The sequence below is a fragment of the Phocoena sinus genome, chromosome 3, assembly GCF_008692025.1.
Source record: "Phocoena sinus isolate mPhoSin1 chromosome 3, mPhoSin1.pri, whole genome shotgun sequence".
Taxonomy (NCBI): Eukaryota; Metazoa; Chordata; class Mammalia; order Artiodactyla; family Phocoenidae; genus Phocoena; species Phocoena sinus.
The window spans coordinates 69205188-69229375 of record NC_045765.1 but is presented as its reverse complement, the minus strand read 5'-3'; the positions used below and the strand labels follow the sequence as shown (position 1 = coordinate 69229375).

General features: G+C 42.9%; 1 protein-coding gene across 2 annotated transcripts in view; it reads right to left on the bottom strand.

Annotated features, from left to right (window-relative positions):
* The window catches only part of ZNF608 (zinc finger protein 608), a 105271-nt gene that overhangs the window by 54280 nt on the left and 26803 nt on the right, over window positions 1-24188 (bottom strand). For both annotated transcript variants that reach the window (XR_004349257.1, XM_032627319.1), the window contains exon 3: window positions 7266-7521. Coding sequence is in view for 1 of the 2 variants with exons in the window: in XM_032627319.1 (XP_032483210.1) it covers window positions 7266-7521 (256 nt within the window). In the remaining variant the exon portion in view is untranslated. The remainder of the gene's footprint in view (window positions 1-7265; window positions 7522-24188) is intronic.

The window sequence follows — 24188 nt, the reverse complement described above, 5'->3', positions numbered from 1 at the left end:
TAAATCAACGATACTCCAATAAAAAAATCAAAAAAAAAAAAAATATATAGTAAGAGTGAGCTCACTTTGGATTTTGTCCTGAGGACTCAAAGGAAATTACCCGGCAAGCACGCCCAGCACAGTGCCTGGCACATAGTAAGTGCTCAACAAGCCTTTCCCTTATCCATAAAACACGCAGATTTACACATAAAGACAACAAAGAATCAGGTAAGGACAAAGATGTAAAAGTCTACAAAGTGGGGAACTGGGGTAAGTGGTAGTGACTGCTAATGAATACAGGGTTTCTTGGAGTGTAAAGAAAATGTCCTAGAATTAATTGTGGTGATGGTTACACAACTCTGAATACACTAAAAAGCCATCAAGTTTTACACTTCAAACAGATGGATTGTATGTTATGTAAATTATAGCTCGAGAAGCTGCCATAAAAAATTGTATTTAAAAAAGTCAATGGAATTTTTTTTTTTAATTTTTTTGTGGTACGTGGGCCTCTCACTGTTGTGGCCTCTCCCGTTGCGGAGCACAGGCTCCGGACGCGCAGGCTCAGCGGCCACGGCTCACGGGCCCAGCGGCTCCGCGGCATGTGGGATCTTCCCGGACCGGGGCACGAGCCCGTGTCCCCTGCATCGGCAGGCGGACTCTCAACCACTGCGCCACCAGGGAAGCCCCAATGGAATATTTTAATTCATATTTTAATCCAGATGGGCCAACAGCTATTCTTTGCAACCCATGAGACTGTGTGAATTTTGTAATTAGAAAATAGTATCTTCAGTTCCGAGTCACTATAATACTAAGACAGATTATTTTACCAACTCCTTTACAGGGAAAAGATAAACAAGCACACAGGACAATACCACACAGCCACAAATCTTACAAGACAACTTCTTAAATCTTTCACTATATATACCTTAGCTCGAAGGAAAGTTTAGTTTAAAATGTTTTACATTCTGTATTCACATACAGGACTATATTTAGCTGCAATATCAACCAACCAAAAGGGGAAACAAAAAGCCTTTAATACAGTGAGTTTGAAACTCACCACCTCATTACTTAACACCTAATGTCACCACCAAAATACATATACAAATAACACAAGAGAACAAATGTTTGATCCAAAAACATGAAGCTGAATCCTACCTGATAGCAGGTTATTTTTCACAATAACAAGAGGTGAAGTGACTGTCTGTGTTATGGCTTTCCAGCAAGGCACAATCACTCATCATATCCAGATTTTGGCCACGTTACCTCATCAGAAAAGCATAAAACAGGTCCAAGAAGCCATAAAGCAAAACTCAGGAAAATGGCCCAGACAATGCTTCCCTCCTCCCTTCCTGTCTCCTTCAGTCAACACATCTTTATTGAGCGTCTACTATGTGAAGACCTCGCCTCCATTTTTACCTTCTGTATTTTTCTATGAAGCTGCTAACATTAGTTTCAGTACTCTTTAAAAACAAATTGTGATACGAGCTTTGTAGTTGTTTATAATATACATCATCAAACCAATTTTTATTAAAAAAATTTTCACCGTTGTACACAGAATAATCAGAGGTAATTAAGCTGGCATACGGTCCCGCAAACATATGGATCTGATTTTCTATTTGGGCTGCGTTTTGCAGGTGAAAATGAGTAGCACTTGTACGCTGCGGAAGGGGCATCCTTTGAACTGCTCTTCCACCAATGGTGATGAATTTCAAGAAACAATCCGTACTTTCATCAGCAACCACCACTGCAACATGGCCCGGGAAGGTGACGGGGGAGCAAGCACGCCCAGCACGATACACAGAGTGGAAGTAACTAGTAGTTCTTTCAGCCCCTCAAAACCTCTGTGGAGTTTATGCTGAGGATCAAGGCTGGACCCTTTTTCTCATTAGCTCAGTGATTAAACAACTATGTTCACCTGCCAAGCTCACATCCTAGGGGCTGGTTTATCTCCACTGAGCACAGTACTGGTAGGGAGCCTGCCCACCAGCCATCTTAAAGTTCCCCATCACTGCACAGTTGTAATCATCACTGGTATGGCAGGTAATGAAATGCAGAAGTGAAAGTAGGCATCTTATTCCCCTTGTGAGTCAAAGCTGAACTTATAAGGTCACTGGGAACTACCTCGACAAACAGTAGTGTTTCAATCATTAAAGTACTCCACCAACTCCATGCTCAGTTACTAAAAATACAAAGTAAGCTTGGATTAATAGTTAATCTCTGGAATCAAGATTTAAAAAGAACGTTCTCTTTTCAAAAAGATTGGTAAGTAAGTACTGCAGAATAGGAATACCAATACCAAATATTAGATCGGTCGTCAATTACGTAGGATCATTTGCTTTTTAATGAATTAGCTTGAAACCCCCCCTACTGCACAGTTAAACACTATCCTCTTTATGACTTTGGAGATGCAGAAAAAGCAGAAGAATTTAAGAACATCTCTGACGGTTTAAAAATCATTTACTTCTCTAATCCAAACATGAATTCTCAAGATCCCTTTTCTTTCCTCAGAAAACACACAGAACATCAGTTGAAGGACCTGACATAAACAAGCATTCTTCCTCTCACGCTAGGTGTTTTCTCATAAGTCATCATTTGTACTCCCATCGACCCCTCTGAAAACTCTCAATGTTTTCTGAGTACAATCTTTTATTTGCTACTTTTATCAACTTTCCTTAATACTCTGAGTTTCTGAACTATTTCAAAAATAACTCAGCAGACCACTCAGAGACGAAGTTACAGTGTCTGGCTCACTGGAGAAACAAACTAAGGTCCACCCCACCGTACTAATAATAAATTAGGACGAGTGGTACACCAGTTAGTTGTGCATTAAACCCCTCAAAACCTATGTGGAGTTCATGTTCAGCATCAAAGCTGAACCCTCTTTCTCATTAGCACAGTCATTAAACAGCTATGCTCACCTGTCACACCACAGCATCTTGACAGACATTATCTACCCTGTAAGGTAAACATGGCAGGTGTCTCTGTCCATGTCATACCTGAGAAAATGAGACAATAATACACGTGACTTCCTTAAAGGGAAAAAGTTGAGCAGCTTGCAAAGGCCAGGACATCCCCTCTTTCCCCTGAGACAATGGTTCTCATCCTTGTTTGAACATTAGAAGCCCCTGGGGACATATGAAAAAAACACCAATGGCAGGTCACCAAACCAGACCAAGATGCCAGCCCAGACCATGGAGATACCTGGGAATGGTGCCTGGGCATCAGCATGGTTTAAAAGCTCTCCAAGTGATTCACAGGCACAAAGTGGAGGACCAGTCATCTCTAACCTACAGATGTTTAAAAGAACATCACTATCACCGGCAAACACCGATTTTCTTTCTCTCACTTCCTTTTCTTCGGTGGCTTTGCCTAAGGACAGAATGGCAGAGCTGTGGTAAACAACAGTCATAACAATGAATAATGGACCCAACCAAAACAAGTATGTTCTCAGGGTGGGCAAAAAAAAAAAAAAAACCAGTAAGAAACAGGATTCAAGAATCAAAAGGAAAACACATTCTCGAAAGCTAAAAAGCCAAGTTCAACACATAGGTATTCACATACATTGCTGTATACACCATGTTTTCTTTCTGTTTTTCCCTCCCCAAAAGAGCAAATTTTCAAACAAATAACTATACACTGGCATGTGTGTCACAAATGTCAGGAATGAAATGCTAAGGAAATTCCTTCTAACATCTGCAAGTAATTTTGTATAATACGTCATTGCTCCTATGCATTCACCTTAAAGAAGAAAGATCAGAGTAGAATAACTATATATCCAAATGCAGTAATAGTTTTGCTCTACTATTAAGCATGATCTGAAACCCACTAATTATTTCCAGAGGGAACTTCTCTCCTAACACTTTATTCCGAAGCGTAGTTTGGTTCTTAGGCAACCAGGACTTTATGGGCTGGCAGTAATACAAGTGGGAAAGTGTGATTAAAAGAACACTCCTCAAATGAGGAATTCCAAGCATAAGAAACAATTAGGTACCTAGTGGGGATTTCGTATTCCAGTTCTGCTGTTCCTACCACCTTCTAACGAAATCACAAGTACACTCAATATTCCCCCAAAGACTGCAGATAGGAGCTTTTAAGACTTCTAGGATCTTAAGACACACACACACACACACACACACACACACACACACACACACACAAGCTTCACATATGCGTGAATACACATAAATTGGGTCTGTGAAAAACACTACCAGTTATACAATATCTTCAAAACGAAAATACCAAGGAAGAGATTTTATTCAACTCAATCTATAGGACGTTAGTCAAAGGCAACTGACAGTTTTACAAATGCTCTTTGTTAGGGAAAACTTATACTAGAAACAGCCACAGCTTACTTTCCCTTCACTTCCCCCCAAATCCATCTTTTTTTTAGCTCTGCCAAATAAGTGGCTCCAAATGTGTTTGTTCTGTTTCTCTCTTTGTTTTTCCCGAAAGGGAAAAATTAATGGTCAAGTGGGTTTAATTTTTAAATCGGTACAAGAGCTTTAAACACACTGTACCGAAAAAAAATGCAAACGGAATGCTCTTGAAAATGGTTACACATTAAACACACATCTAATGACCCAGGCCTCTACTAAGGCGAGTTCTTAAATTCTACGGAGGTCAGAAGTTTAGTTTATTCAGCAAGAATAACTCTATTAACAGCTCCATCTCCTACTTGTCACCACAGTAAATATCCACACACTCCAAATCCTAGAAAATGTGAGGCAATTCAAAGGAGGCTGGAGCTGCTGAGGGCTCCACTGCTGTGCCTCAAAAGCTTCTAAAGCAACTGGTCTGCCATATGAATCAAGGGAAGCCACCCACGGGGACGCATGGATCACAGTGCATCAGAGCAGTTACATCAGACTTCGGAGACGGATTTTCAGAGAACAGGAAGAAAACGGGGAGGGCTTATGTACATCACTCCTAAACATTAATGATGATGAAAGCTCTTTAAGCACATGCCCAGAGTATCAGAATTCCTGATCAACTCATGTACTGCTATAGTTTTTAAACACAGATTTTTTTCCCCCCTAAATAATCTCATCTTTTATTAGAGGCCAAGGTTAAAAGGCAAAACCCAGCAGACTCCTAAGCACAGTGAAAAATAACGCAAGCCTTAGAGCTGTTCCAGAGCGACAAGCTTTCTGGATTTTTAATTTTTAATTTAATTTTACAACATCTACCATGCAGGAAGGTCGAAAGTCACACTGCGGGAACCTGTCCTATCACATGCTGGAATAAATAAAATCATGACAAGCCTTATACAGGTGGGCACCAAGTCATATCTAGGAAAGGGAAGACAGTGTTCCACCCTAAGGAGTCAATTATTCAAGTTACAAGAAAATCTGATTTTCAAGTTGATGGGAATTAACCCTTACTCTTTCCAAATCTTTTTGTTCCTGAAAGTCACCTCTACTAATTAACCTTATTAATGCCTTGATGCCTTTTCTATACTTTTCTCTCCAAGATGCCAGTCTGAAGCTCTTATCCACCACTTCTGCTCTAGGGAAAATCTAAGGGAAGATGCACTGTGTACAACCCACGGGCAATGAGGGAGAAGCCGTCTCCCCGCATGGACCCCTTGCACTGAACAGGGTCTAAACAGGCAAGCAAGACAGGAGAGGTTTAAGTCCCGCTCCTCTGACATCAATTCCTCCCAATGTGGTTGTGTAGTTCTGTTTTAAATGGCTTTCCAGTTAAAAGTACAAAGAGGGAGGAGCCCCAAAATCCCCAAATTTCTAAAACCAAGAGTAAATTTTAACTGTTGCTCAGTTCTATTTGAGCAGATAAGAGAGCTTCCCGTATCTACTGCTTTCATTCCCTTTCTCTGGTCACTTCTTACATAATTCAATCTTGCTTTTTCCTTACTGATGCTATCCACAAAAATTTTTAATCTAATTACCAAATCCATCCTACAAGAAGAGTACATTCAATGTAATATATAGAATTCAAATATTTTCCCCTTAAGTTTTTTTTTTTCCTATCTTGAAACAGCTTGGGCTGTTTTCTACCTTCTGACTACTATGCTTACACCTGTCACCTGATTTTCAGTCTTCATTTTTATTCTCATTCCCTAGTCTGTCACTGTTCTTAACTATTTTCTCCCAACCATTTCTCCCCCAACAATTACCCCCAATATATTCTCCTTTCCCATCAACTCGGCCTCTTTAGCATATATTTTACTTCCTCTCCTTTGAGTTTCAGCCTTCAATTTTTCCCCTTGATACAGAGGAACCTAAACAACGATTTTGTGTCTCAGATCCTTATTACCCTTATCTTTGCTCTGAACTCCTCTCCGGAAAGACCATGATATTGACAACAGTCATCTCCTTATCCTTGGCCAATCCAGCTCAGAGGAAAACATGTTTCCCCCGTGTTTTTTATTTTCCTTTGGTCCCCTGGTGTACCCTGGGGCATGCTTCCTTCTTATGTGCTCTCCTCTACTCACTCCCCCCGTGGAGCAATGCAGCTCTCTCCTTGATATTCAGTCTCTAATTATCTGTTGGCCTCTGTCAAGGACACTGGCCATCTGAAACACGCTCTACTTGATGATCATATGAGATGTGAGATGTGGCCAACCATGGTCTGGATCCACTGTCAGTACGACATACACCTGATGTGTATTTCCAGTAGCAATGAGACATTCACCCTGATCCATTTCTCTTGCACCTTGGGTTCTCTTATGACTAACGAATAGCACTTGCCAGAGGGCTTGCTGGGTTAAGGGCCGGGAAGGTGCTATGTTTCCAGCCACAGAAAAGAACTGACTGGCTCAAATGGGGCTTAGGCCTTTGACCTTGGTTTCATTAGCTCTCAGCACAACCAGCCACAGTCACATGACAGCAATGGCCCCTGCTAAATGCAGGAACCCTGTGTCGATTCAGAAGGGAAAATACAAGCCTCAACAACACGACGACACCCACACGGAGACAGATCTGTTAGCAAACCAAGAAGGAAATGAACTTGAGATCTATGTCCCATTCTGATTTCCATGACACCTCCTAGGAGAAAGGGTAACCTTCGCCCTGCTTCTCACAGGCCTTCCAAGTTAGCGCTTAAAGCGGAAAACCACTTTGAGGGACACCAGATTGCTCGTGAATGTAAGAGCAGCCACGAACAAAAAGAGAAACATAGCTCTTATTTCAACAAAAATCGAGAGAGCATAGAAACCACTTTTCTGTCCTCTCTGAACACCACACAGCAAATTCCCCTTACAGGTGGGACACACATACATCATGAGGAAGAGGGCATGGGAAAATAGATGAAAAATAAATTGTATTTACCTTCTTCTGTTTCATGCCACACGATCCCTTCCAAATTCACACTGGTCCCGGGTTCACAGGGCCCAAGACACTCTGGCTCTGTCACTACTCCAACTTCACACGTATTGACACCCACGGAACGAGTCCGAACCAAAAGCTGTTCAACCGGTGCTGCAATATTGGATGAAGATGGGGAAAAGTAGGAGGGCAGAATCTGAGGCGTGAGACTGCTGGAAATCGGCGGCGGTGGTGCTGGCACTGTAAACAGGGGGTCAACCTGAAAGACAGACAGGCTTACTGCAGTGGTGCTGAATGCTCGGAGCTCTTTTCAATGCAATCTGTTTACATCACTTCCAGAATACATCACCATTCCAAATTCCATTTGCAATTATAATACGCTTTGAGTGTTTTAATGGTGCCAAAATACAAAGCAGAATAGAAATAAGCATTTTCGTTTTTCATGACACACAAGGTAAACACTGGAGCTCTAGCTTCCTGTGCTATAGACAGGCCTTCAAGGTCCTTCTAAATTCACCAATTAACAACCCTCAGCCTCCACAGATGTGAATGAAATATGCTTTGCCAAAGGAAGACTATTTCCCACTTGTCGTGAAATCGTGTTTTCAACACTGCAGTATTTTCCAAAGGAGAAACTCTCATAAATACCCATATAGGCATCAGTGGCCATTCAAGTACAGGAGATGGACTAAAATTGTTTTCAAAGTATTTTATAAACCATAATGAATTAAATCACTACTAAAGTAGATTACTCTGCCAAATATATAAAAGACATAAATTTGATTACACACACTGAAACACAGAAACTGGATATTATTAGCATGTATTAAGCATCAACTTTTAACTAAGTGTTCTACTGCAAAGTTTGGCAGAACTCAGATAAATGGAGAAATAAATACGTGTGCTCAACAGAATCTGAGTTTCTCCAATGCACAAATCTTTTAGTGGTTCAACAAAGATTCCTGATGAGTTTGGACCAAGACTCAGCAGCCCTCTCTATGTCTGAAAAGAGACAGCCAAAACAAGATCTTGTGGTACAATAACTCCTTTGCACCCCGATCCTGAGGAGAGCAAGCAAAGGGGTCCTTCACCACAAAAAGTTTAGGAGTCAGGCCATAAGGAAACCAAAGACTATGCATGTACTAAGTAGGTAGACGGTCAACAGACTCATTCATTCCTTCCGCCCATTTTAACCATTGTTGTGACTGCTACGGAATAGCTTTGGCCCTGCTGACAGGTTAACAAATGTGAAAGAGCCAAACACACAGCACGTCTGCGCCAGGATTCCACATCACCTATGTCCTCAGGCTGCACAGAGACACCACCTACACACAAGAGATGATACCGTATGCGTTTTATCAGTTGGGCTAACAAATTAGATGTGTAAAAAGGACACAGAGAAGGTTGTTCTGGTAAAATGCCATCTTAGTCTGTTTATATATTCTCAGTTAACGTTTGTAAGAAATCAACATTTGGCTACAGACATAATATTATATAGTCTTTGTTCGTCAAAAAAAAAAAAAAACCACACACACAAAAAGAGTGTATTTCAAGAGAAGTCATATGAGGAAATGTGCTCCTAGATAAACAGCTGAAGCAGTCATCTGTGTGGGCTCCTTGTTCATATGACTGTAGGAACTATTTCTACAGTTTGCATTTCACTAAAATGATACAGCAACGTTCACGTGCCCGAGTGATCCAAGATGCAATAGAACAGCCCTTCATCCAACTGCACACTAAAGAAACTTAATTTCCTGCTCTCGAAGCCGCCATAAAACTCCTTTTGCCCCATGCTTTTTATTGTTCTCCCTTCTTGATCACAGAGCCCAAGAAAGGAAAGCATTTAACAGCCCCAAACCCCAGATCTGGTGATTTATGCTTTTGTGTAAATGCAGCTTAACATGGATCAAAGTTCACACTGATAGTTCCTATTTTAAAACCGAGCTGACAAATGAAGAAAGGGGTTCTGAGGAAGAAAATTTAAGGAGGACAGGGGAAGCCAATGCAACCTTGTAGTCTTTATTACAACTAAAGGATTGCGTGAGATTGAAATCACTTTCTAGAATTTAAAAAAGAAAAAAAAAGACCAAGGAAAATTATAAACCACTAGACTGCACATTTTTTTTGCACGTGATTCCCAACAACCTCTTAATCTGTATAGTTAGTTGTCAACTGTAATTTGGTGCTACACATGTAAACTGAAAAGACAAAATGGAACAATATTCTCAAGATATCCTTTATATCCTCGATCGACAGCGTACATTAATTCCAAGAGAACAAATATAGCTTCAGTTAGATAGACAAGAAAATGGAATAAAATGAATGAGGTGAGGAGTCTCAGTATCAACTCTCTAATTCTGAATTTCAGGACACCCTGGGGCAACACGTACAACAGAAGTTATAGGGATGGGGTGTGCTGACACCGGGACTTTGGCCCCACCTCCCACATTAATTAAGCTTGTGACTTGGGAGAGTCATTTAACCTCACCGAGGCCCATGTTCCTCAACTGGAAAATGTGTTCTTTGGCCTCCTAAGAGTGATGACGAATCCTCTCACAACAGAATTTCTGGACCAAACCCCTATTTCAGTATAACTGCTCATGAATGTATTTGTATAGAGATACGCTCACATACCTATTTGGGATATTTATGTAATTTCAAAGATGAAGCTTCTAAAGAATCTAGAAGCTTGAGGGGAGAGGCCATGGTATCCTGGGCCTACCAGCAAGTTAACTGTACTTATTTCCATTAACACAATTCAAATGCAGTGAAAACAGTTCAGCTGATGACATTTAAAGAAGGGACCTTGGAGCCCTGTGCATGCTTGTTTTAAAATGAGAAAAGTAAGGTTCAGAGAAGTTTGACTATAAATATGAACTTAACCATAAACAGCCCCCCAATGTGGTAATAGTCTAAAACTCCTAAACTTGATAGGAGAACTCAATAGGTAATATAGTTTTAAAGGTTCAACTCTTTGACTTGCACGAGTGAATTTCTCTTAGTTTTTCCACTGTACCCACTTCCTCCATGTAGCTCAAAACTCCCATTCCCACAGGTACCCATCATCAGTGAGAGTGGAAAAGGGAACTTTTCTCCCTTGAGATTTCAGGATTTAGAGTGGAGAACAAAGACCTCCCACGTGGTCTACTGGGGGTCCCTCTCCCCCAGTGCTCAGCAACTGGAAAAGGGGTGGGGAATGATAGCTACTCCCAGAGGCAGGTTTTATTTGGCAGGTATGTTACTTTTAAAAACCTTTTCACTTGTTGACCAACACAAAAAATTAGGGAAAAGTCTGAATTTCCACTATCTCGTAACATAATAATCGGCTCACGTGCTATGCTGGGCCCACCTTCCTCGTGGCATCAACTGACAGGCCTGAGCTTCCCTCAGCCTGCAGTGACCTACCCAGGCACAAGCAGTGAGTTGGCGTTTCCAGCTTTTCTGAGACGACCGCAGAACGCTGGCGGTAGAAGGTCATCTAACCCAACATACTCATTGTAGACAAAACCGCGGCCCATATCTGTTTGTGTGCAAGGGCAATTAAGCATCTCTAGGGGCAGCCCAGGTGAGCATAAAAGAGCCGCATCCTCCAAGCAGGACCTTCACAGAACGGGTTCAACGTACACTAACACTAGAGACAAAAGAGGGGTGAAAGGGAAATAATTCAGAGTGTGGCCATTTCTTCCTACCAGCTAACACCCCCAGTGGGAGAAGTTTCCCTCAAAAAGGTTTTGGTTCTCTTGTGTATCTCATGGTAGCTAATACACAGACACGTGACACCATACGTAACGCAGGATTTTGAAAGATCTTCAACAGTTACTGTTGCCCTATACAAAAGGTCAACTCCACTGCACCCTGATTTCTCAGTCACTCACTGATCATACACTGAAACGTAATTTCTTCACCCAATGAGGCTCCTTAAGACAGAGAGCAGCAACAGTTCCCATTCGGGAGTCTGGGGAGGAAGCAACATACACTTGGACTTGGGTAGTGATAAACCTCGGGTTGTGCTGGATTCAAATCCTGACCTTGGTGGTACTTGCTTGCATGGGACCCTGAGCAAATGACCTGGCTACTCTAAGGCTCAGTGTCTGGACCTAAGAAATGGGAATAAGAATAACAATAACCTGCACAGGGTCGTGGTGAAGACGGCAATGAGATAATTCATGCCCAGTGCATAGTGCTTAGCTCAGTAAACAATGACTTTGAAAGAGAAAAGAGCAAGTCCCTGGTCTGATATTACAATTCTCTAACCCTGCATCCACTTTTACAAAGCTCCTTTTTATATCCTACTATGTTTAACATAAATCTATAATCCTCTCCAAATGCATGGTCAAGGGCGGTTAAAGTGTGTTAAAAGTATAAGAAAAAGGGCTTAACCCTGAGAAGCTCAGCCTGAGGAAATACTGCTCCTTTCATACACTGGCATCTGGCAGCCGTCCACCGGCTTAATCCAACCCCACTTTATAGCAGGCCCCGATGAGTCCTACACTTCTAGAAAATCTCCTTCTACTCGTCTCTAGCTGTACCTCTTTTTTTGTGCACTGCTCTCCCCAAAGTCTCCTTTTATTCACCTCAACTCGATCACATGTCCACCCAATAAATAATTACTAACACACCTGCTGTGTGCCAGGCGCCGCTAGCAAAGCAAGAGTGGGCAAGACTGTAGCAGTAATCAACATACAAATCCAGCAAAATTACAAGTGTCGCTGCAGAACCTCATCCAAGGGGCTGTCCATGGTGGCCTGAGCACAAAAAACAGCATGTAGAAGACAGTGCGGGGCAGGGATCAGTCTCTGGACATGGAATCCATCTCAACCTCTAAGAACCCTTGGCAAGTTGCTTGATCTGTCTGGGACTCAGTGGCTTCATCTGTAAAATGTAAATAACACTTGGCTGCTAAGGTGACTACTACCTGAGCTCATTCAAACAACATTAGCCCAGGGCCCAGTACGGAACAGCCCTCAATAAATAAAAGCTATTGCCATTGTCAATATGATTATTATTATTACAAATATACTTGAGCCCTGAACTGAAAAGAAAACAGTAGGTGGTTTGGCCCTTTAAAGCCAAATGCTAGGATTTGCTACGTTCAAAAGCAATTCAAGAGAGGCAGTTACAGCTACGTTTCTGGAGGGAAGTACCCTAAAATAGTAATCATCAGATATTCTATTTAAACATTGATGGGGAATTATTAGTCAAATAATACCAATAAATGGAATAGAAGAGAGAACTGGCCGGCTTTAGCGATAGTTCCTTTGTCAGAGCTCTTTTCTGTTATCTTGAGGGGACACTGATGGAACCTGCTAGAGCCCAAAAGAGGAAAGCAAGGGGCTTCCCTGGTGGCGCAGTGGTTGAGAGTCCCCCTGCCGATGCAGGGGACGCGGGTTCGTGCCCCGGTCCGGGAAGATCCCACATGCTGCAGAGCGGCTGGGCCCGTAAGCCATGGCCACTGAGCCTGCGCTCCGCAACGGGAGAGGCCACAACAGTGACAGGCTCGCGTACCAAAAAAAAAAAAAAAAACAAAAGAGGAAAGCAGGAAAGCAGCCATCTCCAGTGGGGGAAAAAAAAAAAAAAAAAGACAGACCCATAAGTCTAACAGCTGGTGGTGGCAGCCTGTCAAACTGAGGAAAGTTAATGTCAAGAACAGACGCGCGGCAGTCTCTCACTGTTATTTTTGCATGATTATTCCCAGGTGTTGGTGCACGCTGAGCAGTAGCCCGGCTATTTATCACTCGAGAGAGCCTAAGAGTATGGGAGTAGGGGAGCAGAGAAGGGAGAGGGAGGCGAGGAAGAAAAGGTTATTTACACAGATAGCGGCACTTAGGGTGTGTAATCAGAGGACTGGGGGGAAAAATTCTGCAGAGAGATTCTGGCAATATTTTCTCTGTTCACCTTATTTCAAGAGCTTCCTGAGTGCCTATGAGCAAGGAAGGCTGCAAAGCTGGAGCGTGAGTGGCAGCAGCTTTGCATCACGCGAGCACGGACTGTGGCAGCTGGTGATGGGTTTCCAGGACCCACAAACTGACAGCAAGTGAGGAGGGGTCACCAGGGCACTCCGGCTCCGCTCAGACCCAACAAAGGGACAGTCAGGTGGCTCTGCTGTGGGAAGGGCTAGCGCTGCCAGGCAGAGGGGAAGGAAGTTCACAGCCTGGAGATGGGCACGCCTCAAGGAAAGATTCCCTCCCACACCCCGTGGCAGGTCTGAACCCCCACTGGGGAGCCTGCCCAGGTTTCTGCCATCTGTTGCCACAAATCTCCATGCTCATCTTGCTCTTAACCCCTCAATCCTGGGATTCTCAGGTCACCAACAACCAGAGCGGGAGTGGTGTCTTATTATTTTGCTCCGAGTCAGTGTTTTTACCTTCTATGAGCGCGCCAGGGCACAATTACTTAATGCTCACATTTTCTCCATATCCTGGTATTTGGCTGTTTTATGAGATTGCCCACAGTCACCTCTTTAATTTCAAAAGCATCAGACAGAGACTGCACTTCGTGTAGGGGAAATCACAGCTCTTTAAAGGTGACCACTGGCGCAGTCTATCACTTTGCATTTTAACTACCCTTTCTGCCCGACATCACTGCTTCGTGAGTAGAGCAAGGGAGCTTAAAAAATGGTTTCCTTAAGCACCGATCTTTTCCCCAAAAGGATTCGTCAAGGGTAAATTTCCATCCCTGTCAGACACAACTGCAACAGTTGTATTTCTGTCATTCCTAAGTCTATCTTTCCTACATGTAGTGAAGACTTTTCCGTCTAGAACTGTGATCAGGGCAACACACGCTCTACAACTTGCCGCCACACAACAGGGGCAAACTCTTACTAAGGGCCGACTGTGCACCAGGCCCCCATATGTTGTCTATCTCCTTTGACACTCATTATGTCCCCATTTTATAGAAGCAGAAATTGAAGATCTCGGAGGATGGGCAACTTACCCAAAGAGCTGAAATTCAAGGCCAAACCTCTCTGATTTCCAAGTCCATGGGCTTTCTTGTAAAACCACTAATGACATCAGTAGCTACTGTTTAACACATATAACACAGGAGGGATTATACTGGGCATTCTCCCATTCAGTCCTCACAGGCTATGACTGAAAGTACTTTACAGATGAGGAATAAGAAACTTAAACTTAAAAGGTAACTTAGGGTCAGTGGCTGAGCCAGAATTTGAACCCACATTGGTCAAACGGCAAAAGAAACTCTTCTCATTGTAAAAGAGAACACAAGACGTTTGAAACCTACCTCCCCAGGTAATTTCTGACCCTTTTCTGCATGCTAGAAGGCACGCATCTGCTCACTTTTCTCAACACCTAGTTCAGAATGGTGCACCTCGTTGTGTCCAAGCAAATACTGCCATCCCTCCAGAAACGTCAACTAAAAACCTCACGGAAACCAAAGCTCAGGTTTTGTTTTGTTTTGCTTTTACACATCTTTATTGGAGTATAATTGCTTTCCAATGGTGTGTTAGTTTCTGCTGTATAACAAAATGCATCAGCTATACATATACATATATCCCAATAACCCCTCCCTCTTGCGTCTCCCTCCCACCCTCCCTCCCTATCCCACCCCTCTAGGTGGTCACAAAGCACCCAGCTGATCTCCCTGTGCTATTCGGCTGCTTCAGGTTTTGTTTTGCTGTTGTTATTGTTTTAAATCATCCGACTCCAAAAGCAACAGCTATGTTCAATGACTAGGAATCATACCATTATTTTCATTTTCTCATCCGCAGGTATAAAGACCAGAGACCGCCCCAAATAAAAAGCCAAAGTACTTTTTAGCTGTTCAAGTGCTTTTAAAAGCTTCTCCGTTGAACGGGTAGGACTCAGCCTGGGGCTGAAACAGGGCTCTGGCCCAGGGGGCCAAGATGGATGCTTTCTTTCCAACCAGGACCCCAGCCACGCTGAAATCGCAGAATGCCAACTCAGGGTCTCTGTGGCGCTGCTTGGGGGTGGTGGTCAAGGGAAGGTCACTGACTATTAGCGTGTCACTCCAGAAGTGACTCCATACGTGTAGGTCACAAGGCAGAGGCACACACGGGCCAGCCACAGGTGTAAAATATATTTTAAACCACAGTGACGATCCTTAACTTCATTCTCTAGCCACGACAATTTTTCAAAGCAAAAGAGAAGGTACTGAGTATGGAAAGACAGCGTAATTCAACTACTCCAGACTCAGTGTCTTAAGTTCTTTGATTGCTGTTTTGAAGCCAAACCAAATTCTCCCCCAGAAGGCCCTCCATCAGCTGTGCTGAGTTCCACAGGAAAGTGCTGCCAGTGGAGGGGACATGGGGACGCAGCCTTAGGCACTTTCCACAGCAGTTGTCACACACTTAGCCTCATTTGTGTTCTTTGCCAAAAAAAAAAAAAAAATATCTGTCCTATTGCAGAGCGACAGATCCTTCACCTGTTTTAAAAGTGTCGGTGACATCTTCCACTGCTCAGCAAGCTGGGCATGTTTTAAACAGCAGGAAAGGATCAGTGTTTTCCTATCTTGTTCGTAAGGGTTCTCTGATTTCCTCACATCCTGCCTATTTCCAAAGACACTTAAACACACACACACACACGCACACACACACACAAAGAAAGGAGGCAGTGGTAAAAGCTATTTTAAAAAGTCTGTCTTCTTGGATTAAGCCTTTTCACAAGTCTCTTTACTTTGTATAAAGTTAAACTCCTGAAGAGTTTCACACAAATCCCATTTCTTTCAATTAGATCTGGCCCCCAATCCTAACAGTGAAACTTTTAAAAAAGGAGGCCCAGAGGTAAAACTATGAACTTTTAACTCTGCATTTTGCTTCACGTGGGTGCACCTGTATCAGCAAGGAAATCAATTTCAAAATCCCTGACTACTGGGTATCCCGACTACTGGAATACTGGCCAGTATTCGTAGATACTGGCCATCAGTGTACTGCCTGTCTTTTGCATGACCCCAATTTCCCCTTGAAATTAGGGAAAGGTTGGAGGCCTATCATCCTCAACCACCTCTGGACACAGATATGATTTAAAGAAGGGAAAAAGGAAGGGAAAAGAACGAAAGAAAAGGCTGTTTGGGGAAAAAAAGAAAAATCACCTTATTCCTAATCCTCTCAACTAACAGCTTCTTTACAGTAGAGAATCTCACCTGCAACCACCTAAAAGGAATATTTTCGATGACTATTTTAGACATTTAAATTATGGACACATACATGCTGGTCATAACAAGTTCAAACAAGGAAGTGCCGGAGTCGCACCTTATGGGAACTAAGATTGCACTTTGGAAAGGGTCAAAGCCCCGCTTTCCACAGCAGGGTGGGCCAACCACGGAAGGAGGCAGCTGTGACATCCTGCCCAGCATACTATCTTGGTACCATTCCCTCCCTGCAAAACCTAAACGCTGCTCACATAAATTCAGGTCGAAGATGCTCATTCAGCATCAACATCTTATCCCTCATCCTTCCATAACTTCCAAACACTGATTCAAAACAGCCATCACTCTCTTAATGCAAGCTTTGAAATTTTAATTTCATATCAAACAACTAAGTAAAGCTCTCCATAGTTCATCACAGAGATGGACGATTACAGAACGAAAGAAAATCACGAAGCTCCCCCAGCCACCTCCATACCTGTCTTCAAGGACACCCTGGAGACACTCACATTCATTCATTTTTTTTTTATCCTTTTTTAGATTTTTTTTGTTTTTTTTACGTTCATTCTTATTTCAGCCCTACCGAAAGGCAAGAGTGGGCTTTCTCATCTGATCTTATAAACTAAGGAAACTAAAGTCTTAAGAGGTAAGTTACCTCGCAAGGTCAGGAGCAAAAGAAGAGACCACAGGCTATCCCAGTGAGGGCTGCCATGCCCTCTACCAAGCTTTGTACCATTACTGAAACTTTTAAACTTCTCTTCTCACAGAACCCTCCCAAACCCCAACAAAAAAGCTGCCCACAGGCCCAGAATTCTGTTTTCCCTCCTGAGAACAGAAGGAAAAGTCAGATTTTAAAAGTCAACAGGTCATTCTCCAGGGAGATCCTCTCTTCTAACAGTTTCTTATGCATCCTTCTAGAAACTTAATCCGTATAAAAAAATGCGGGGCAATGGGGAGGGATCGATTTTCATTTTACAGCCTTCTGTGCTTGCATGAATTTTAACATGAATATGTACTACTTTCATAATTCTTTTAAAAACTAGTTTTTAATAAAAAAAAGATGCTAAGCCATTCCACTTTAGAATAAAAGGAAACAAATGCTAATGCAGAAGGGAGAAGGCACGTGATGGAGACTATTTCAACACCTTGTGCAGAGGTCCTGAAATCAACAAGCCAACGTGTTACTGCGTGGGACTTAGTGTGTGTGATGGGAGATGGTGTATTGACCCTGTGTCCTCCTCTTTACAAGGGCTGCTGATTAAAGCTCCCTCACCAGTGGGGAAGTCGTTCACTCATCTTGGTGGCCAAGTGCCACCACGTACCAAGCATTGTTCCGTGAGCCCTAGGGGGCCCCAAGGATGCCGGGGAGACCAACAGTGGCTGCAGAGCAGTGTAGGGTCAGGGCTGCAGTGGTCAGTCAGGCCCAGGGCACTGTGGGAGCACCAAGGGGTGGGGCAGGGAGTGTTCAAGGTGGATCTGAAGGAACTGCAGGACTGAGCCTGGGGAAGGGCAGGATGTGTGGGCAGAACTGAGCCATGCTGGACGGCACAGTCGGTTAAGGGGCTTAGGGGGTCAGGAAAAAGAGGGAACATTAAGGATGGAGAAACAGACAGCTCGTGAAGAGCCCAGGTCAGGATAAGAATTTGGGGGGTGACTGCCAAGTTAGCAGAGAGCAGAGAGCATATGAAAGTGGGGGCATGGGAGGATGGATAGTTTCTGTGGTAAAAAGGAAGCTGTGTGAGGGGGTTGAAACTGGAGGAAAGGAGGGCAGTTAGGAAGCTACTAGAGTCACCCACGGAAGAGGGTGCGGCCGTGGAGAGGGTCGGGGGAGAGGCCATGCTCTGCAAGGTGGGGAAGCGGGGAGGCTCGAGGACCAGTTCCAGGTTTCTATTTCAGGGGCTCGGGGAGTCATTCCCTGGGATGGGAAGGATGGGCGGAGGGTGGAGGGGCGATGTCTATCACGCGGATGGACAGAACGGTGTGGAGCTCCAGAGAATTATCGAGACTAGAGAGGAGTCACTGGCAGAGAGAGAGTGGTAAAGCCAGCAGAGAGGACGAGACGGCTCAGGGGAAATGTGAGAAGTACAAAGAGAAGGGCCAGAACCCTGCAGGCCCCAACGCTGATGGGGCAGAAAGAGAGCAGGCAGCGTGTCTGTTGAGGTCACAGCAAACCAGGGGAGAGCTGAGTGACCAAAACCAAAGAAGAGAGGGTCCAAGGTCACCATGGTCTCGGAGGTCTGGTGGCCAACACCGAAGAGCAGTCAAGGGGAGACAGTGCCCACCCTTGGGGAAGCTGGCTTGGGCCCCGCCCCGCCATCTACCAGAAGAGCAAGACTGCTAGCTTTTTAATAGCGAGCCCTTAAATTCACCCTAAAAGCCGCTGGCAGCCCCACGGTGTGGGCCCTATACCTCTCTGGAACCTTCCGTTTCAATCCAGGTGAAGAAACAATGACTCAACACCATGACTGCAGCCACCATGACTGCAGATCAGATGACTTGATCTGCGAGAACCCAGATTTCATCCCCAAATGCCAGCTCCTACCGCCACCTCTGTGTCACTGGCAGCCAAGATGATGATGAGCCCTTCACTTCAGGAGGCTGTTATCACAAAACCGGTGGGCGTTCTGAGTATGCTTTTTCAGACTGCCCCCACCTGACCCTGCCCTCCCCCAAACGATGTCCTGAAGGGTCCAAGGCACCTCCCCTTGAGAATCAGTGCCAGACCCTAAACAGAGGTAAACTCGCTCGCCTTCCCTTCTATCTTCCTACTCTGGTACCTTTAAAAACACGTCCCCTCGTTCCCTACCTTCCTGCTCCCAGCCTGCAAGTCCCAGTTCCCCCCGTGTGAACACCCTGCCTTGCCAGTCTCCGGGCAACGATCCTTTACAGAGGAAGAATATCAGGAACGGTGTACCCTGCCTGGGATGTCTTTAGTCCACAGTCTAGTTCAAGGGGCAGCAAACAAAGGCCACTGGGCCAAATCTGGCCCACTGCCAATTTTTGGTACCGCCCACAAGCTAAGCATGGTTTTTACAAATGAAATGTTACAATCACTTTAATGATAACAACCACTAACTCTGAACCCATATGAAGTGAAATGTTATCACCCCCCCATAAAAAGAGAATTCCATTCTTCTCATTAGTAGACCTGTATTATAAACGAATTGTACTCTATTACTATCATTAGATTTTAATTTTCATCAATTAAAAAAAAATCTGTAGAGATTGTTTCCTTCCCTCATCATGTAAGGACCTACATATTATCCATGATTTTGCATCTGGGCCCACATGGTTAAAACAGGTACTATGTGCCCTTTACAGAAAAAGTTTGCTGGCCCCTGCTCTAGGTTAATGGGAAATGTTGGTCCTTTCAATGGCTCACTTAGGTTCACCCGTGGACTCCAATGAATGTTACCAGGGAGAGGGAAAAGGGATGAGATGGGGGGTGCTGGAAAAGAGCAGGAAGGAAGGGAAAAAGGAAAGCAGGAAGGAGTATAGGAATAAGGAGTAAGCACATAGATTCATTTCTGAATGAGGGAAAAAGAAAAAAAAATTTTTAATATACTACTATGCTTAGCTTTCCCATCAAAAATCAGGAGTCATAACCCACAAAAGAGACACAGGAGGTATACTTCAATTCTAACTTAAGCAGTCATGGCTTTAAAAACTCAATAAATATTTATTGAACATCTCTTTATTATGACAGCTTGGCACTAACATAACGATAACCAAGACAGCCAAGATCCCCCCCTGCACAGAGCTTACACACAAGTCAAGTTTTTTGAAATAACAACACTGTTGATAAATTATACCTCTCTATTCCAGTAGAGGGATCTTAAGCACCCTGTGTAACTGCAATGTGTTTTGGGTCACATTTTTAATCTTGAAAACCAGGATATTTTATCTTAATTTTCACTGGCTTAAGCCAGTGAATGAGATGAAATTATGATTCTCAAATACATTTGGTTGGGAGCTAGAAATGAATCAAGCGATCCCAAAAACTTGGGTTCTTTTATCCAGAAGTCTAGTCATAAATGGGACAACCAGGATCATCAGTTCCAGAAGCCACTTCTCACTGAGTATCACGACGGACAGGTCAACGTCTCATGCCAAGTGTCCCACTAACACTTCTAAACTGAGTAAGAGCGTGTATGTCACAAACAAGTCTCTGTGTTTGACTCTCAGATCACTTACGTACTAGCTGCATCATCTTACAATTTCACTTAGCTCTGCTAAGCCTCAGTTTCCTCACTTATAAAGTGGGGATTGCAGTGTATAATGTTACCAATTTGCAGTTAATGTAATGTACACATGAAATGAGATCATCCATATCAAGCCCTTATCATCCCCAGCCTGTAATAAGCGCTCAGACAACATGAGTGGCCCCTGTCATCCACACACAGTTTCCACCAAAAGCACAAAAGCAATGCTTTCAGAACTTATTCAGTGTGTCACATGGCTAAACCAACACATTGAAAACCTGCTCCTATGGTCTCTGGAAACCAGAGGAAGGTTTTTCAAATGAAATGAAAAACTTCAAAATATCTGGAGATAAATCTATAGTCAAACATTTGCAGTTACTTAGAATCAGGTATATGATTTGATTTGATTTGGGAGGAACAATGATTTTTCCTCTTCCAGAAACTGGTGTCCTGGGAGGAATCTTAAGTCTAATAATGAAATCAGGATTAGCGTCCACAAAATGGCATTAAGAATGCTTGCCTTAGCTATTTCATAGGGGTACTTCAAGAATCAAACTAAACTGAATACGGTCTCAAAAGAAAGCACAAATATAAATTTTGAAAAGTATACTATCACACTCACTAATCCAGTTAGTTACTCTCTGGTGTCGAAAAGGAATGAAGGCTAGCAGGGGGTGGGAGACAGGGTCACACTATCTTAGCATCTGTATTTCCAGAATATTTAATTTTACCATGTGTCTTATTTCAGGATATATTCTAGATGGCTACAACAAATTACTAAGACTAATTTTTAGGGGCAATTCACTCAATCTCATACCTACCAAAGAATACCTACCCTAAATCCTGTTCACATAGAACCATAAGAGATCGGCTCCAAAATAAACAGGTAGCCACGCTTTTTAGTGGATATGTAACCAATGAATACGTGACCAAAGAAATTCGTGTGTGATGCATCCCCCAAAACAAAGCAAATGATGGAGGACATATTCTATACATGAATACCAAACAATAAGCACCCTGTGGGCGATGGAACTTTCCATATTTATATTAAAATGTATATTTCTAGTACTCTATCCCTTAATAGTACAGTAAATTCCAGTCAGTTGCTAAACACCTGCAAAGAAAGTTAGCATTAGACTAAGCTAAATTTAAATCTAGTTGATTTGAATTATGATTTAAATCATCAGTCAAGAAGAACTGGTATCTTTTTAAAATTAAAAAGCGCATACTTATTTTTGCCATAAAGGTAATAAGCTTCATAAAACTCACAGATAATATACATATACTGCTTTTTAAAAAAATTATTTAAATATGGTATTAAAAATCTTTAAAATATTCCAATTATTTTTAATATTAACATATAGCTCTTACATATGCATACATATTTTATATGCTCAAAAAGACTCAATACCTCTTAATAGATTTTTTTGTATTTTACAGCTACATCAGAAACTCTAATACTATTCCTTTATATATCAAAACTAAATGAAGCATCCATTTACATCACTGAAAGACTATCTTCTCTAAGTTAATCACAAATTTTTCCCACAGAGCATTAAAATCTAATAGTCATGACCAAAATAATTTAAATTGTTTTGTTTAATTTTTTTTAAAGGGCATTTCCATAAAATAGATAATCAACAAGGACCTACTGTATAGCACAGGAAATGCTACTCAACACTCTGTAATACCCTAAAAGGGAAAAGAATCTGAAAAAGAATAGATATATGTATAACCAAATCACTTTGTTGTACACCTGAAACTAACACACATTGTAAATCAACTATACTCCAATATAAAATAAAAATTAATAAAAATAAAAAATGAAAAGGGCATTTTCTTCAACGGCAAATCATTTTAAGATAAGCAGCTTATTAATCATCTTTATTCTTCAATGCTAACACTTATCAAAAGCGAGGACTTGGGCTTTCCTGGTGGCGCAGTGGTTGAGAGTCCACCTGCCAATGCAGGGGACACAGGTTCGTGCCCCGGTCCGGGAGGATCCCACATGCCGCGGAGCAGCTGGGCCCGTGAGCCATGGCCGCTGAGCCTGCGCATCTGGAGCCTGTGCTCCACAACGGGAGAGGCCACAACAGGGAGAGGCCCCCAAAACTCAAAAAAAAAAAAAAAAAGTGAGGACTCAAGTAAGAAACTAAACTGGAGAAAACAGTTTTATGTACATAAAATATCAAATAGTATATAAAAAGCACATCTATCAAGCAGTTGTTTCAACCAACCACTTTAAATATCTTTAATAATAACGGAAGCACTTTGATATCTTATGTGACTTCTGTTTTGTTTTGTTTTGTTTTAGTGGGGTGGGCTGGGGGAATTTGTTTAGGATAGATCTGGTATTAAGTGTGTTCTTCACACCTTCTTATATTCTAGAACTCTGGTAACTCTTTAAACTCTAACAATTTATTAACAAAACCTCTGCTCCTGGGACTTCCCTGGTGGCGCAGTGGTTAAGAATCCACCTGCCAATTCAGGGGACACGGGTTCAAGCCCTGGTCCGGGAAGATCCCACATGCCGCGGAGTAACTAAGCCCGTGCACCGCAACTACTGAAGCCCACGCGCCTAGAACCCGTGCTCCACAACAAAAGAAGCCACTGCAATGAGAAGCCCGCACACCACAACAGAGCAGCCCCCGCTTGCAGCAACTAGAGAAAGCCCACACGCAGCAACGAACACCAACGCAGCCAAAGATTAATTAATTAAAAAAAACTCTCCTCCCAATCTCTGCCACATAATTTTATTCTGAATAAAAATTGTACAGTTCGATAAAATATTTAATCTCTGACACACCTTAAGCTGACATAACTGTCTCTTAAAAGCAGTGGTTTTAAAAATCAGTTTTTAAAAAGCCAGTTCTTAAAATCACAAATAATTATAAATACTCCTTTGAAATCTAATATTTCATCTCAAAATTTCAGTGAAGATTAATTAACTAATGTTAACAAAAAGATTTTAAGGGGCTCTGGAATAACACAGCCCCCAAGGATATGTAAAACTACGGTAGAAATTAGTCTTCCTTTTTTTTTAGTTTTATAGATGAGGAAAGTTAGCTCAAGGACACAGGAGTTTATAGCAGAACAAAGGCCCAAGACTCAGCAGAGGTTCCCAATCTAAGCTCCTTGTGCGCATGCAACGTGCAACTTGGTTTCACCTCTGCAGAGCCCAGGGTTCTGGGCAGAGAGGGGACTCTGGGTGTGTGTTGGGCCAGTGAAGTGTTGCCATATGGGCAGTGAAGGAGGACAACAGATATGAGTTCTGTGGCAGTTACCTCTTCCCCTAGTAAAAGCTTCTTGCTTTGTCCTGCCCTTGTACAGAGCGCAGTCATACCGCGAGGCATGGGGTCAACACACACTGACTGCACGGTGACAGTGCAATCTCACAGCTCTAGATGGCCGACCCCCGCCATGTCACCATCTGAGCAGAGGCACACATTCTGAGGGCTTCCTCCCCAGCGGCCTCTTCCCTTCTTCTTCCAGAGTGCCACAGCTCCAACAGGCATGGTCCCACTCCATTCCCCTAGGTGTAAGTACCTAAGGCGAAAACACAACCTGGGACCCCAACCTGTACATCTTCCCACTGACAGCAGGT